Raw genomic sequence first — 15,397 nt, 5'->3', positions numbered from 1 at the left:
TCTATAGAAATGAATGGAGCATGTTGGGAGTCGTAATTTCACCACAGCTGGAGTGCCAGAGGTTAGCCATCACTGCTATAGACTTTTCTCCCTTAGCTTCAGCAAGGGGGGAGGGGGGCACCTGTTGCTGAAGTTAAAATGACCATGGCCAAAGTCCCTTATTGCCCAGTGGGCCATTTAAATCCCACAGCATTAGCCCAGCTTTGTCTAAACTTCAGTACTGAATTATTTTAGGTGCATAGCATGAGCTGCGGCTCACATACCAAGACGTCAGAGCTCTCCCTCCTGAACGGCGGCTGGTCCGGCCTCTCATTGGAGGAGGTGAAGATAAACGTGGACGTAGCTCCGGTGTTCCTCATGATGGGTAAGCTTAACGATCTGAAATCCTTCACAGCCTGTTCCACTTTCAGCTCATCCCCTGGTTTAGCTGTGATTGAAAAGCAAATGCCATTAAAATACTATATAAATCATAAAAACATTTCGCAACGTAGAAACATAAAATGAAAAATAGCAGAGGATATTTACTCAAAATGTCTGACCTTAAAGGGATACTCCAAAATTAGGTCTTTAATTTTTATCTAGAAACAGTGTCACTCTTGATCATAGGCGGAGTATTGCAGCTCATCACTGTTCAAGTGTTTGGGGCTGAGTAGAAATACCAGAGATAGCCAATGGACAAAAGTAATGCCATCACAAAGTGTCCATAATATCAACCACAAAGCCCCAGTAATATCAGCCACAATGCCATCACCAAGATGGTGGACCATGACAATCATAGTGCAAGCACTATAGCAGCCAAAACGGCTTATACAATCTACAACAGTGCTTCCACAGCAGAACAGCGCCTCCTCTGCCCAGTGTCAGGAATGCAAAGGACTGTTCATTACGGGAAACAGATCTGATACAAATGGACAATATATGACTAAGCCTTGTCATAAATTAGGTGCATATATGCCAGGGCATCTAACACAATTAACCCCCCGCTCCGCCCCTATCCCACCCATCTGTCATACTTGGTGTAAAACCACATGTGCAAAAAAATATTGTTGCAAGGTCATCAAAATACTATGCGACAATTTTTACACCAGACGAGCTTTCATGAATGACCCCCACTGAGTTCACACTGTTTGGCTCACTGGGAAGTATTCAGATATATTTAAAGTAGGAATAAAGCCGAAAGGGCCATTGACTCCCAGCAGGGATTAGGACAATGTTTAAATAGCATTAAAGGGGTTTTCCAAGACATTATAACTGATGATCTATTCTCAAGATAGGTCATCAGTATCTGATCGGTGGGGGTCCAACCACTGCAGTGGTGCTCGCAATAGTGCTGTGGCCTTCTCACAGCTTCTCCTAGGCCAGTGATGACACGTGATTGGTCACATAGCCAAGGTGCAGCTCAGGCCCATTCAAGTGAATGCAATACCAATCACAGCTGCTATACAATGTACGAAGAGAAGGTTTCTGCCTCGGCGCAAATCACTGGAGAAGACGATCTTATTCCAAGAAATCTTCTTGGTTTAATAGAAACAACGCGTTTCGGGGATTTCAAACTCCCCTTCATCAGGTTTCATAGTGAAACCTGATGAAGGGGAGTTTGAAATCACCGAAACGCGTTGTTTCTATTAAACCAAGAAGATTTCTTGCAATAAGATCGTCTTCTCCAGTGATTTGCGCCGAGGCAGAAACCTTCTCTTCTTACACTGAAAATTCTTTTCTGGGGGATTGGACACCTCGCTGAAAAGAACCAACAATCTGCGGCTGCAGCCCTGGACAAAAGACCTTATCTCTACTAAGTCTACAGTAGAGTTGTGCCTATTCTAGCACAACCCTACAAGGTGAGTGTGGATAATTCACACCATTTTAACTCGTTTATCTAAACAATATTACCCTATTGTGCGCTCCTTTCTTCTTTTTTTCCCTCATCGTGAGGGGAATTTAGATTTGTCCTTGGTAAAAAAGCTATACAATGTACGGCGCAGTGCTTAGTAAGCTGCGAGAAGGCCATGGCGCTCACAGGAGTGCTGATGCCTTTTCAAACAGCTGATCAGTGGGGGTCTTGGGTGTTGGACCCCCACTGATCAGATACTGATGACCTATCCTGGAGATAGCCAACAAAAGGAAGGTTATGGCAGCATCTCCAATTGTTCCTTTATTTCGTATTGCTGCGAGTGTGTACACAAAAAGCCAAATAGTAACGTTTCGGCTACATGTTAGCCTTTATCAAGCCTTTATGCAGCCATGTTTGACGCTATCCTGAGAATAGGTCATCAGTAGTAAAATACTGGAAAACCCTTTTAACGTCTAAACAGCATGGACTCTCACAGTACAGACAATATTGATGTCTAAGTATTATGGATTCTCATAGCATGGTCTGGAACAATGGCCCTGATTTACTAATGTGTGTGGATCTAAAATCAACATAGAAAGTGGCGCAAATAGGCAACTAGGGTTTCTACACCTTCTCCCCGATTTGATTGAAAAAGGCATGAGGCTCATCAGAAAGAAGTGGGGTTTTGCTGGAAAGGGACATGGCCAAAGTTACACCATTCTGTGTCTAAAATGTCTTACAATTCTGGTGAAAATTGCTGTTTCAAAGAAAGCCAACCAATAGTTGGTATATAGCCGGACAAAGCGTCTATACCACATCTATCATCCAGCCTGAACCACTATGAGGCTAGACAGCGTCTAAATTTGCACCATCTGCAAGATCGGTAAATCTGGGCCAATGTCCTAACATCATTGACTCTCATAGTATGGACAAACAATGTCCTAATAGCATGGACTTTCATAGGATCCATAGTGATGATGTTTACATACTGTAAGATGGAATCTTGCAGTTTAGACAATAATGATGTCTAGATAGTATGGCCTGTCATAGCAGGGACTCCAATACTACAGATAATAACAGGGGCGTCACTACCGCCATAGCTGCTAAGTCTGCATCAGCAGGAGGCCCAGGCCGACAGAGCCAAGGCAGCAGCAAGGCAGCGCAGGAGGACGGCTATTCATTATTTACATTTTGGACCCCCCACCCACGGCAGCAGGGGGCCTGGCATACTACAGTGTGAATCCTCTGTTCAGTACAGAAGCCATGCTTTTGTTAGGTCAGGCCCCTTCTCTCCTTAATCACCTATGAAGCTGCACCTGGTAAAGCAGCTTGAGCTCTGGACCTAGTCGCATGAGGCCCGGCAGGTAACTATCTATACTGAAAAAGTTATCACTGTGTTCCTGTGGTGTTACATAGGACTGCAGGTAACATATACTACATTATCTGTACTCAGAGTTATCGTTATCTGAGGTGTTACACAGGACTGCAGGTAACATCTACTATATTATCTGTACTCAGAGTTATCACTGTGTAATCTGAGGGGTTACATAGGACTGGAGGTGTTATCTACTATATTACTTGGAGATTGAGCACTGTGTTATCTGTGGTGTTAACGTAACGTCTTCCCTTATCCCTTCTTCCTGGACTCCCAAAGCGTGGACAGAATCTGAGGAGCATGAACTATCAAAGTGTGGGCAGTAATGCCATCTAAAAAAGAATGGACCCTCGTAACATGGATAGAAGGACTCTGATAGCATGGATGGACCCCCATATTATGGACTGGAAAGATATCTATACATCATGGACTCTCATAACATGTACACAAACAACATCTAAATAGCATGGACTCTCAAAGAATAGACCAAAGTGATAATTTTTTTTTCTACAATAGACATGATAATGATGTCTACATAGCATGCACTGTCATGATATAGACAGGAACAATATCTAAATATCAAGGACTCTCATCATAGAGAGAGGAATTTCATCTAATAACAATAACTCTTATCATATAGAGAGGAATAACATCTAAGTATCATGGGGACTCTTGTATTTGTTAAGAAAAACATTACAAAAATGTCTGCATCATAAACAAACAGCCACTTTTTATATGTTTTATTTATTGACAGAGATAATTACAAAATTATTTTCTGAACATCTTATCTTCAACATCATTACATTTCTCGTTTTTACCCCAAACTTCCCCCCATCCCTCCCCCTTCCTTGCGATGTGTTTCCTATCCCCCTCTGTCCTCTAGGACAGAGCAGGGATAACAGTGGGGTGGAAGCAAAAAGACCTAAGACTTCCAATCCCCCCATATCTTTTTCCATTTCTCCTTAATATTTCTCTGTTTATATAAGATTTTTTCATAACTTAATCTTATTGACCAGATTTAACCATATACACCCTAGGAGTATTTCGTGAAAACCATCCTCGCCTGATTAAAAGTCTCGCCAGAAAAAGTATTTTAATCAGAATACTTAGTATACTTATTACAATTAATTTGGGAAAAGTCACCCAGAATCCAAACATTCCACCGTAAACTGAATCACTATTTTCAATTTTTGGGTAATAAGTTTGTCTATTGCCTCCCAATATTCTGTTAGTTGTATACAAGACCAAAACGTGTGCAAAAAATCTTGTTCTTGATTAGAGATCACCCTCGCCAAGAATTTCCCGGGTCTCCCTGCTTTAGAGAAATATTTTTGTCCCTTAAAAAAGAGTCTCTGCTGGGCCTTTTCCAAGAGAAAATCGGCATACGCCTGATTTACAATCTGCATAGTTTCCCGTTTCCTGATGCTTTATTCCTGGTAAACTCATTGATGGCAGCTAATGCTGCTTCTTTTAACTCCCCCTCTTTCTTACCGTATTCCTTTCTTCGATTTGGAATATTACTAACAAAAATGTCCCTCATAAAGGCCTTAAATGCGTCCCATACCAGCTGTGTTCTCATTACTATCCCGAAAGTGCCTTATCTCCTGTTTGACCAGTTCATGAGTATCCCTATCCATTATAAAAATCCAGTGGGGGTTCAATCTAAATAGAGGTCTTACTTTATTCCCCCACTATAAATATAATTCAAATCTCCACCCCCAACACCACCTTAGGAGACACATCGCAACCCATCTCACATCTCTCCCCCTTACACTTCTTGATCTGCCACATCACTGCACAGATCTCTCACCTAAGACCAACCTTCCCCTCTCCCACCGACATTTAAAGTAGAAAAAGGGAACTTTAAAAGGAAAAGCAAACATGAAAAAGCTGTTTAAATATTATTCCGATCCAGCCAGTCTATAGCAGAGTCCGAGGTTTAAGAAGAAATGGGTTTCACCACTGAATATTATTCTCAGTTTAGCTGGATAAACAAATGAATATCTAATGTCCTTTTCCTGTAAACGTTTTTTTGCCGCCATAAAACTGTGTCTCTTTTCCTGGATCTCTTTAGAGAAATCCGGAAAGAAAAGCAATTTACTTCCATTATACACAATAGGAGGACACTCCCTTGCCCGTCTCAAAACCGTCTCAATATCTTCACCAAAAGCATCCGTGGCTGTCTCCCAGGGATAGATTTACCCCCTGGCACCCAGTGTGCCCTTTCCACCAGAAACAGATGTTCCTTCTCAAACTTTTCCTGAATTAGGGTCTGTATCATTTCGGCAGGAATTTTTTCTTCAGAGCCTTCAGGTAGACCCAAAACTCTCCTAGACCAGTCCTCCAGATCCACCACTTTTTTTTTTAAGTGTATAAACCTCTATTCTTGTAGCTGGCCAGCTAAGACCTGTCCTAGGTTGCTAGTATAGCTTATATGTGTATACAGCTAGACCTGCCAATAGCCTTAATACAGTTCCTATGTTTATGTGTTAAAGACAAAAGCAGAGTTATTTATAATGGCTTCATGTTTTGGGTGTCATATAACTGTTATATATTGTGTTCACAGAAGCAGAAAAAGATAATATGCCTTTACGATTCATTTTGTAATGTAAGATAAGCTCAGTGACATAAAGCATAGTGTTAATCTGTTCTTACTGGGCAGAAGTCTAGACCAATCACAGCCGGCTTCTCACACAGCAAGAGTTTTTACCAATCACAGCCAGCATCACACACATCCTGTCTGGGAATTCCCCTGGCAGGAGCTGCTAGAATCATTATTTACCAGAGACAGGAGCTGAACAGACATTCACTCCACTGAGAGCTGTGTTTTTATGGGAACAAGAGTTCAAAATAGGTATTTAGAACATTTATGTAATGTTTATATTGTTAGTATAGTGATTAGAACTGTATACTGAACCAGTTATATGTGTGTTTACTTACAGTGCCACCAAATTGCAAATATAAATTGCAAGCTACAATTGCAAACTACAAAGTTCACAATCCAAATTCAAATTCCATATTGCAATCCAAATTGCATACAACCATACCAGATCATACTCAACCAATCTGCAAATAGTTACTGCAAACTGCAAACCCAGTTTAGCCAGTAGAACTGGTAAATCTCAGATATACCTCTCAGAGAGATCATAATGTGCTTAAATAATTTAAAGCGATAGTACAGATACTGAAGAGACAAATATATCCACCATCCACCATCTTATGCATACCGCCATTTTGTGATATCTTTTCAACACCTGTTTTGCAAATGGACTATCTGCTGCGGAGGCAGCAGTGTTATATATGAAGAAAAGTTGAAGTTAATAAAGAAGTTATTCCAAGCATTTGGTGTGCTCTTTAAACCTACTGTTTCCATAGAACGGCGCAAGAGGAATTACAGAGTAATAGACAGTCTGGTTAGACTAAAAGTCAGAGATATCAAAATTCTTCTAATGCCACAGCGCAAAAGGCACTTCATAGTGCTGCGCCTGCCACAGTGGGACTATTGCCCTCAGAGGGCAAAGCGATAGCGCTCCTCAACTTGCACAGTAAAGAGCGCATTAGAGCAGCGGAGCGCCAGCATATACCGCTGCGCAGCAACTGTTCCCTGAGTGAGCAAGCAAAGACATCTCAGTGGAGCTTCTACAAAGGCAATAGAACGTGCGCATTAGTCAAACTGCAGCTGACTCTTAAAGTGGCAGAACGGCAAAGGCAAGATAGTCAGAGAAAGAGCGCCAACCCTCCTGCGATCCCTAGAGAGAGAAAAAGACCAAAGTCCAAAGTCCAGAGCCAGAGTGCCTGCACCGCTATCCACAGAGAGACCACGTACTGCAGTCAGCTAGTTTCCCGCCACTAGGCCCAAAAGCCTGTAGCAGCGTATCCAAGCCAGCGCATCGCAAGTCATCACAGATCATCGCAAGTCATTACAAAGCATCGCAAGTCTGCACAGAGCATCGCAACTCAGTGAAGAGCATTGCAAGTCTTCACAGAGCATCGCAAGTCTTCACAGAGCATCGCATCACATCAAGAAAAGATAAGTCTCCTTTAAGACAGACATTTGTTCCAGCAACCTTCAGATCACAGTATCCTGCTCTTCAGAATAAGGTCAGAGCTTTCCTTTTATTACTTATTATTGCATATAGGCTTTGGCATAAAGAGACATTTTTGTGTTCAGATAAAGACTTTAAAGTAAAACAAAGGACAGTTTGTATTATACGGAATCTATTGCATTTAAAGTGAAAGTCATTTATTGCCTGCATTTATCGCTGTTACATTTAAAGTGAAAGTCATTTATTTCTGCATTTGTCAATATTGCATTTAAAGTGAAAGGACTCTTAATATTTGTATTGATTGTTATAGCATTTAAAGTAAAATGTCTGAGCTTAGTATTACCATGCAACTGTTAGAGGATACAAAGAAAGATAGAGTAGAGGAGGAAGAGTAAGGGAACCTGTCTGAGGTAGAAGAGTCTAATGCAGCATTAGTCTTGCCTCAAACAAATATAGCCCAAACAGATTAACTAAGACATTCATCATGTGCCAGAAAACCGACCCCAAAGATACCGGAAAACGTGGAGCAAGAAGCAGCATTAAAAGGAAAAAAGTTCACCAGAATGTATGAGAGGTGGAAATTATACATTAAAGGCATTCGTGGAAAGGTAAAACAAAAAATTATTAAAGGGAACTTGAGTGATATGGTAGAGACAGTAGAAGAATCTGAATCAGATCTTATGGAAGCATGTGTCAACCTGCGGTTGCTTACGACAACTTCCCAGGACATTGTAAGGAACATGGCACATGTACTGCAGTAACTAAAGATTTAGTAAAGCTCATGAGAGAACTTTCATCTGCAGCTAATTATGATGAAGTTAAAGCAAGAAGTAGAATGAACAAGCTTTTTATGAGAGACTATGCTAGGTCCTTAGGGGGAACCACAATCTCAAGTGTGACTTCCTTTGCTAGCAGAAGTGCCACCCACATATCAGATTTCTCAAATACTTCAGTCAAAAGAAAGGAATTAGCTGAACAACTTGCTGTCAAAAGAGCAGAAATTGAAATGGAAGCTGCCATCGAGGTGCAGCGCCAACTGATCGCTAAAAAGGAAGCTGAAAAGGATGCACAATGCCTTCAGATAAAAGCTGAAATGGATGCACAACACCATCATATGGAAGCTGAAATAGATGCACAGCGCCAACAGATGAAAAATCTGGAAAGGCAAAAAGAAGTTAAGATCATAGAAGCCAGATTCAAATCTGTTCTAAGTGAAGAAGTAGACTCCTACTTTCCTACTTAAGCCCATGAGAATGGAAGGGAATCTCCAGCATTTAGTGAGAGAATAAGTTATTATCCTTCCATCCCTGCTCAAAAAAATAAAGAGAGGCCTAGTCCAGTGTTAGGAAAAAGGTGTGTGAATTTAATCTCTATCTCTACCAGAAAAGATTAAAAAAGGGACTCACCTAATTCAGAACTAAGTGAGAAAATAGAACCCGTTGATTCTATTCCTAGATGTCACGGCAATGCTCAGGAGAGTGTTACAACTATTGTCCCAACAGGACAAGGACAACAGAGAACAGTCCTCGCTAAACTTCCCATGCCGGGACCCACTGTATTTTCAGGAAACGTACTGAAGTTCGGAGAGTGAAAGGCAAGTTTTGAAATGATCATTGAGCATCATTGCTTCAGTCCAATCGACAAGTTATTCTACCTTCAGAGATATGTTGGTGGGGAAGCAAAGAAAGTTCTTGAAGGTAACTTCTATAGAAAAGACGAAGAAGCCTACAAGCAAGGTTGGGAAAAATTAAATGCAAGATATGGTCATCCTTTCTTAGTACAAAGAGCGTTTAGAGAGAAATTGAATAACTGGCCTAAAATAGGTCCTAAAGAACACTTCAGACTCCAAGCATGCAGCAATGCCATCCCACATGTTCAAGGACTGGAAGTACTGAACGACTATTTATAAAACCACAGGATGCTAACTAAGCTACCTGAAGAAGTGGCTTCTAGATGGAATCGCTATGTGACTGAACAGTTAGATCTAGGTAAGGACTTCCCAAGTTTTAAAGAGTTCTCTGAGTTCATCAATAAGGAAGCACGGATAGCATGTAATCCAGTAACAGTATCTTATGTCATAAAATCCTTAGAAGAAAGGCTTGTGAGAGATATAAGACGCGCAAGAGCAACTAGCTTTGCAACCAACACAGCAGCTAAAGGTCCAGATAACTACTAGAGCAAGTTCAAAGTCACTACTGGGATCAGTAGAGAGACAGAACCGACAAATCTTCAGACTACCTTCAAGTGTATGTTCTGTTGAGAGAACCACTCTATACATAAATGCCAACAATTGAAGGCGAAGTCCCCAGAAGACAAAATTTGTGCTGGATAACCAACTGTGTTTCGGATGCCTAAGAAAAGACCATGTTACTAAGGAGTGTAAGAAAAAGGCCACATGCAGCATTTGCAAAGGACGCCATCCTACACCACTACATGAAGAATGTCCAAAGAAGGATAAATTCTCAAAACTTAAAGATACTGAGGAAGGAAAGAAAGTATTGGTAATCTCTTGAGAAGAGTGAGGAAAGGAGAAAGCAATGGCACATCAATGGTTGTACCAGTGTGCATTTTAAATCCTAAAAGGAGGAACAAGAAGGTATACGCCTATGCGCTACTGGATGCCCAGAGTGATGTCACCATTATTGATCAAGAAATCTGCAAGAAATTACAAGTGGCTACAAAACCAGTTGTGCCACTTCGGTATATCAAAGACTGGGTTCATGTGTCAATTTTACACTCTACAAGACTGAGGGCATTCCTATGCTAGTTTCACGAACAAAAGTTGTATGCCACACTTCCCCCTCCCCTCAGCTGAGGGATAACCCAATTGACATTGTAGCCATTGTGTTTCTGCTGAATAGCCAGACGAGGGCTCGGTGGGTCCCTGATTACTTTTGTCTTACAAGTAACGAACCATAAGGGAATAGCATTGCAGGTTACGTTTTCCACAGAGTCCACCAGGGGAAAACCCCTGGAATGCCATTATGGAAACCCTGTGCATGGGGAAACTCCTGGAATGCCCTTATGTTAACCCCTTGCATGGGGAAACTCCTGGAATGCCCTTATGTTAACCCCTTGCATGGGGAAACTCCTGGAATGCCATTATGGAAACCCCTTGCATGGGGACTTGTATATAAATATTTACATTGCAATAAAAGGTTGTTGTTGATTCCCAGACTGTGTGTCGGCCAGTTCTTGGGACAAAGGGATTATACTTATGCTACCCATATCTTGTATGCTGGATAGGACTACCAGCGGAGACACCGTGGATTAAACTATTACTCTGCTACAATTGGTGACAAGCAATGGGATTCAAACCTCACAGCAAAACAGTGGTTTGTTGAAACAGCCATTTGTATATAAACCGGATTCGGGAATATGTTCGGCTATAAGAACGGACGATGAATGGAGACAAACTATGCCGCACTGAAACGAGCTACACTAAAAGAACTGTTGGAAGCAAGGGGTAAAATAGCCAGCAACAAGAGGAAAGCTACTCTTATTGCCGCACTCATAGAGGGAGACTGAGCAAATAATACAGCACCTCCACCACAGAGGGAAGAAACCGAGTTTCAAAAAGAACTCAGAACCAGATTAGAGTTTTACCCAGAAACACCACCCACAGACACATTCGAAAGATTAATGGCAGATATATAGAAGTATATCATAGCCAGGCAGCTACAAACAGGCCGGCGATCCAGAGAGGGGTCACCAGCACCATCCAGCATCACCCAGGGAAAAATTAAGATACCCTTTCAAGCATTTAAAAATTATGACGATACAGAGGACGACATCGACGGATATCTACAGGACTTTGAAAGATTGTGCCAGCTGCATGATATCAGCCCCACAGACCAGGTACCCCTGCTTGCCGGTAGATTACCTGGCCGCGCAGCAGAGGCGTACCCCGCAGTTCCAGGTGAGGACAGCAGAGACTACCAGAAGGTGAAACAGGGCATTCTAGCACGTTATGCCATCACCCCCGAGGCATGGAGACGTAAATTCCGGGAACTTAAAAAGCAGGAAAAGGATTCTCATGCAGAATGGGCTCACCGCTTACACAGACCTGCCATAGGGTGGATACAAGCGACCCAAGCCACTACCCTGGAGGACCTACTTCAACTGGTCCTCCTAGAACAATTCTTCAAGGGGCTGGCACCAGAGGTACAAGACTGGGTAAGGAATCGAAACCCCCATACCCTACACGACGCAGCCAAGCTAGCGGACGAGCACCAAGATGCAAGGCGATACCAACGTCCACCCTCCCACTTATTCTCCAGACCTGCAACCCCTCTTCCAGCTCCTATGACTTTGACTCTGTCACGACCGGGGGGGCCCTAACCGATACCCACACCAGCCTTTTATACGATGCCACACCTGCAACCAATTGGACCATGTGCAATGGGAATGCCCACGGAATCGAAAACCACCAAACCTGGTCCAATCAGGGCCAACCTCCAGGGACTCGGGCGACGGTACATTGCTACCAGGGTGAAGCTAACGCCCGACACACTTCAGTCACCTCTGTAGAAGAACAACTGGGGGTACTACATGAGGTCAACCCCATCCAAGCAGCTTCCGACAATAGACAAGGTCATCGCCAGGGTATATACCTAGCAGGGAAACATGTGCAAGGACTATGTGACTCTGGGGCCACTTTGACCTTGGTCCGGAACCACCTCATCCCGAAGAAGGCGTGTGTAGCCGTGCGAGTGGCAGGGGGAGCCATCTACAAAGTACCTACTGCCAAGGTGCATTTGAATAGGGGAGTAGGATCAGGGGATGTGGAAGTGGGGCTCATGCAAGACTTGCCGGCAGATGTTATTTTGCACAATGACTTGAGGGAGCTCACGTCAGCTTTTGTTCCCCAACCCACGGTACAAGAGGCCTACCCAGTCGTCACCAGACAGTGGCACCATCCACACACTCTGAGGTTCAGGGAGGCGAACCACCCCCTTCTCCCGATGCCCTCCCCTGGGATGCCCCGTTAGCATTTGGAAGTGAGGTAGCCCTAGATCCCTCCTTACAGGTGTATAAAGACAGGATAGCCAACAGCCAGGCCAGGTTAGGGGGAGAGAGATATGCCTGGGACAAGGGCCTATTATATTGCTACGCTGAAAAAATGGTAGCTGGGTCTATCCCGATGCATACAAAAGAGCTGATAGTCCCCCAAAAATATAGGCAGGATTTACTGCGCATTGCCCACGACATACACCTGTCAGGACATCTAGGGGTCAGCCGAACAAAACATCGGCTGACCCAGAACTTTTTCTGGCCTAGTATCTCAAAGGATATCAGGCAATTTTGCCAAACCTGCGATACCTGTCAGAGAGTAGGGAAGCGAGGAGATCGCTATAAAGCGAAGCTCCAACCCCTTCCAATCATTGAGGAACCATTTAGTCAAGTGGCCGTAGACCTCATAAGCCCCCTAGCTAAACCCAGTCCCTCCGGTAAGAAGTACATCTTGACCGTAGTGGACTATGCCACCAGGTATCCAGAGGTGGAGGCGCTAACCAATATTCATGCAGAGACCATAGCGGATGCCCTGATGCGAATCTTCGCCCACATGGGATTTACCCAGGAGATTATTTCGGATAGGGGCACTTAATTCACTGCAGAAGTTACCCACCAACTCTGGAAGGTATGCAGTATTTAACCCATCTTAAATTCGGCTTATCACACCCAGTCCAACGGTCTCTGCGAACGTTTCAACGGAACTCTGAAGCAGAGGACTTTGATAACTTACCCCTCCCAGACCTCCTAGAGAGAGGAGACCAGAACGAGGGCCTGGGAGAAGTACAGTTGGGGGAGCGCCTGATCCCCCAGGAACAGGCACAAGCACAAAGGTTAATTACGGATAAAGGGGCCACGTTCTCTGATCGCCCCGGGTACACACCCCTAGCTACCCATAGGCTAGAGACCCCTGGACAAACCCCGCTACGACAACCCCAGTACCGCTTACCTGAGTCCATAAAGGAGAACATGCGCAAGGAGATTGAGGAAATGTTACAGTTAGGTGTTATAGAACACTCTGACAGCCCCAGGGCCTTCCCGGTAGTGCTAGTGCCGAAGCGGGATGGGACAACCCGCTTCTGCGTAGACTACAGGAGGCTCAATGACAAAATCGTATCTCGCAACGTTGAGGAAAAACTTCTCACTGTAAGTAATTTGACATAAAAGCAGTGTATTTGATCACATTTCACATGCATGTTAGAACAATTGCTCTATATGCAGATTGAGTGTTTAAAAAAAGCGCCATTGCGAAAATCCCTATTGATGCGATTATTTTCTTCGCGGTACACACAACATCACATTTTATAAGGTCTCATGAGATATTAGTGATTGGTGCACTAAGTATTGTTGTCAGAACTTGCCGGTACAGGCCCCAAAAATTAGTCAATAGGCATTTACCTGACAGCACACAACCTTGTAGGATTCTGTGGCTGCAGGAACATTAGGCGGTCACAGGAAAAAAAATTAACTGTCGGCCAGTACCAGTACAGGCCACAAAAATTAGGCATTCAACGGACATAAAAGGCCTTTTATGCCGCTGTATTTACCTAAGACAGGGACTATGATTTGTTCTGGGTGGTGGCGGATATTTATGGGCTGTCATGTGAAAATTCAATCAAACGTGGTCGACTCGTCACATATGTTTAATTCCTCCGAGATCCATGCCTCATTAATTTTTAGAAATGTCAGGTAGTCCACACTGTCGTGAGCTAGGCGAGTGCGCTTATCGGTCACGATCCCCCCTGCTGCGCTGAACGTCCTTTCGGACAGGACACTGGATGAGGGGCAAGCCAAGAGTTCCATGGCAAATTGTGCCAGCTCTGGCCACAGGTCAAGCCTGCACACCCAGTAGTCCAGGGGTTCATTGCTTCTCAGAGTGTCCACATCGGCCATTAAGTCGTACACCTGTTGGTCTAGGCGTTCCCTGAGGCTGGATCTGGAGGACGGCTGTCGATGGGTTGGCTGCAAGAATGATCTCATATCCGAAGTGACCAACACATCTTCAAACCGCCCACTCTTCTTGCATGCGCTGTTGGATTGGTACCCGCAACTGTTTCTCTGTGAGTGGAAATTCCTCTGCCAGCACCCGCAAAAGCAGAATGCAGCATTTCTCGAAGCAAGGCCTGAAAGTGCTGCATTCTGAAAGCTCTCTGTGATGGTGGTAACATGTCCGCCATTTTGTGTTTGTACCGGGGGTCTAAGTACATTGCCACCCAGTACTGGTCCTTGCCCTTTATGCTTTTTATACGGAGGTCCCTCTTAAAACACTGGAGCATGAAGGCCCCCATTTGCACTAAACTGGAAGCGGTGGAGTGGCCTGGCTCCTGCTCATCATCCAGGATGTCGTCCTGGTTCTCGTCCCCCCAGATAAGGACAACAGCAGGGATCCCCGAAAAGTTTTAAGCATGCTCTTCTTGCTCCTCCTCCGCCCTGGCACCATCCTCCTCTGACTCCTCTTTAGAGTCCTGTTGTTGACTTGTCTCAGATGCAGTAGCTCCCCCTGGGAATTCATCCAGCATTGCAACTTTCTCATCTTCCTGCTCCTGCTCCTCGACGGCTTGATCAATGACATGATGCAATGCACGCTCAAGAAAAAAGGCGTAAGGTACGATGTCACTGATAGCGCCCTGGCTGCGACTGACCAGTTTGGTGATCTCATCAAATGGCCGCAGAAGTCTGCATGCGTTGCGCATGAGCAGCCACTGGCGCGGTGAAAAAAAAACAATCTCTCCAGAACCTGTGCTGCCGCAGAGTTTGTACAGGTAGTTGTTAATGGCACGTTTCTGCTGGAGCAGCCTATCAAGCATATACAAGGTGGAATTCCATTGCATCGGGCAGTCACAAATCAGACGTCTGACGGGCAGGTGGTGTCGCCGCTGAATGTCAGCAAGGCGAGCCATGGCCGTGTCAGATCTTCTAAAATGGCCAGAGATTTTCCTGGCCTGCCGCAAAACGTCCTGGACCCTGGGGTATTGGGCAATAAATCGCTGCACGACTAAGTTCAGGACGTGTGCCATGTCTTTTTGCCCTGTTTCAGCGTGCTCAGCAGATTGGCACCGTTGTCGCACACCACTTTACCAACTGTCAAATTGAGCGGGGTTAGCCACTGATTGGCCTGTGCACGCAAAGCTG

The 15,397-nt window shown here is 44.2% G+C and overlaps 1 protein-coding gene across 2 annotated transcripts in view; it reads right to left on the bottom strand.

The window, feature by feature from the left end:
* Positions 1-15,397, bottom strand: part of PLEKHG5 (pleckstrin homology and RhoGEF domain containing G5) — a 283,957-nt gene that overhangs the window by 54,522 nt on the left and 214,038 nt on the right. For both annotated transcript variants that reach the window (XM_044282134.1, XM_044282135.1), the window contains one exon: positions 264-427. In XM_044282134.1, coding sequence (XP_044138069.1) covers positions 264-427 — 164 coding nt within the window. The remainder of the gene's footprint in view (positions 1-263; positions 428-15,397) is intronic.

The sequence above is a fragment of the Bufo gargarizans genome, chromosome 2 (genome assembly GCF_014858855.1).
Source record: "Bufo gargarizans isolate SCDJY-AF-19 chromosome 2, ASM1485885v1, whole genome shotgun sequence".
Lineage (NCBI taxonomy): Eukaryota > Metazoa > Chordata > Amphibia > Anura > Bufonidae > Bufo > Bufo gargarizans.
This window is presented reverse-complemented; position numbering and strand designations above follow the sequence as displayed.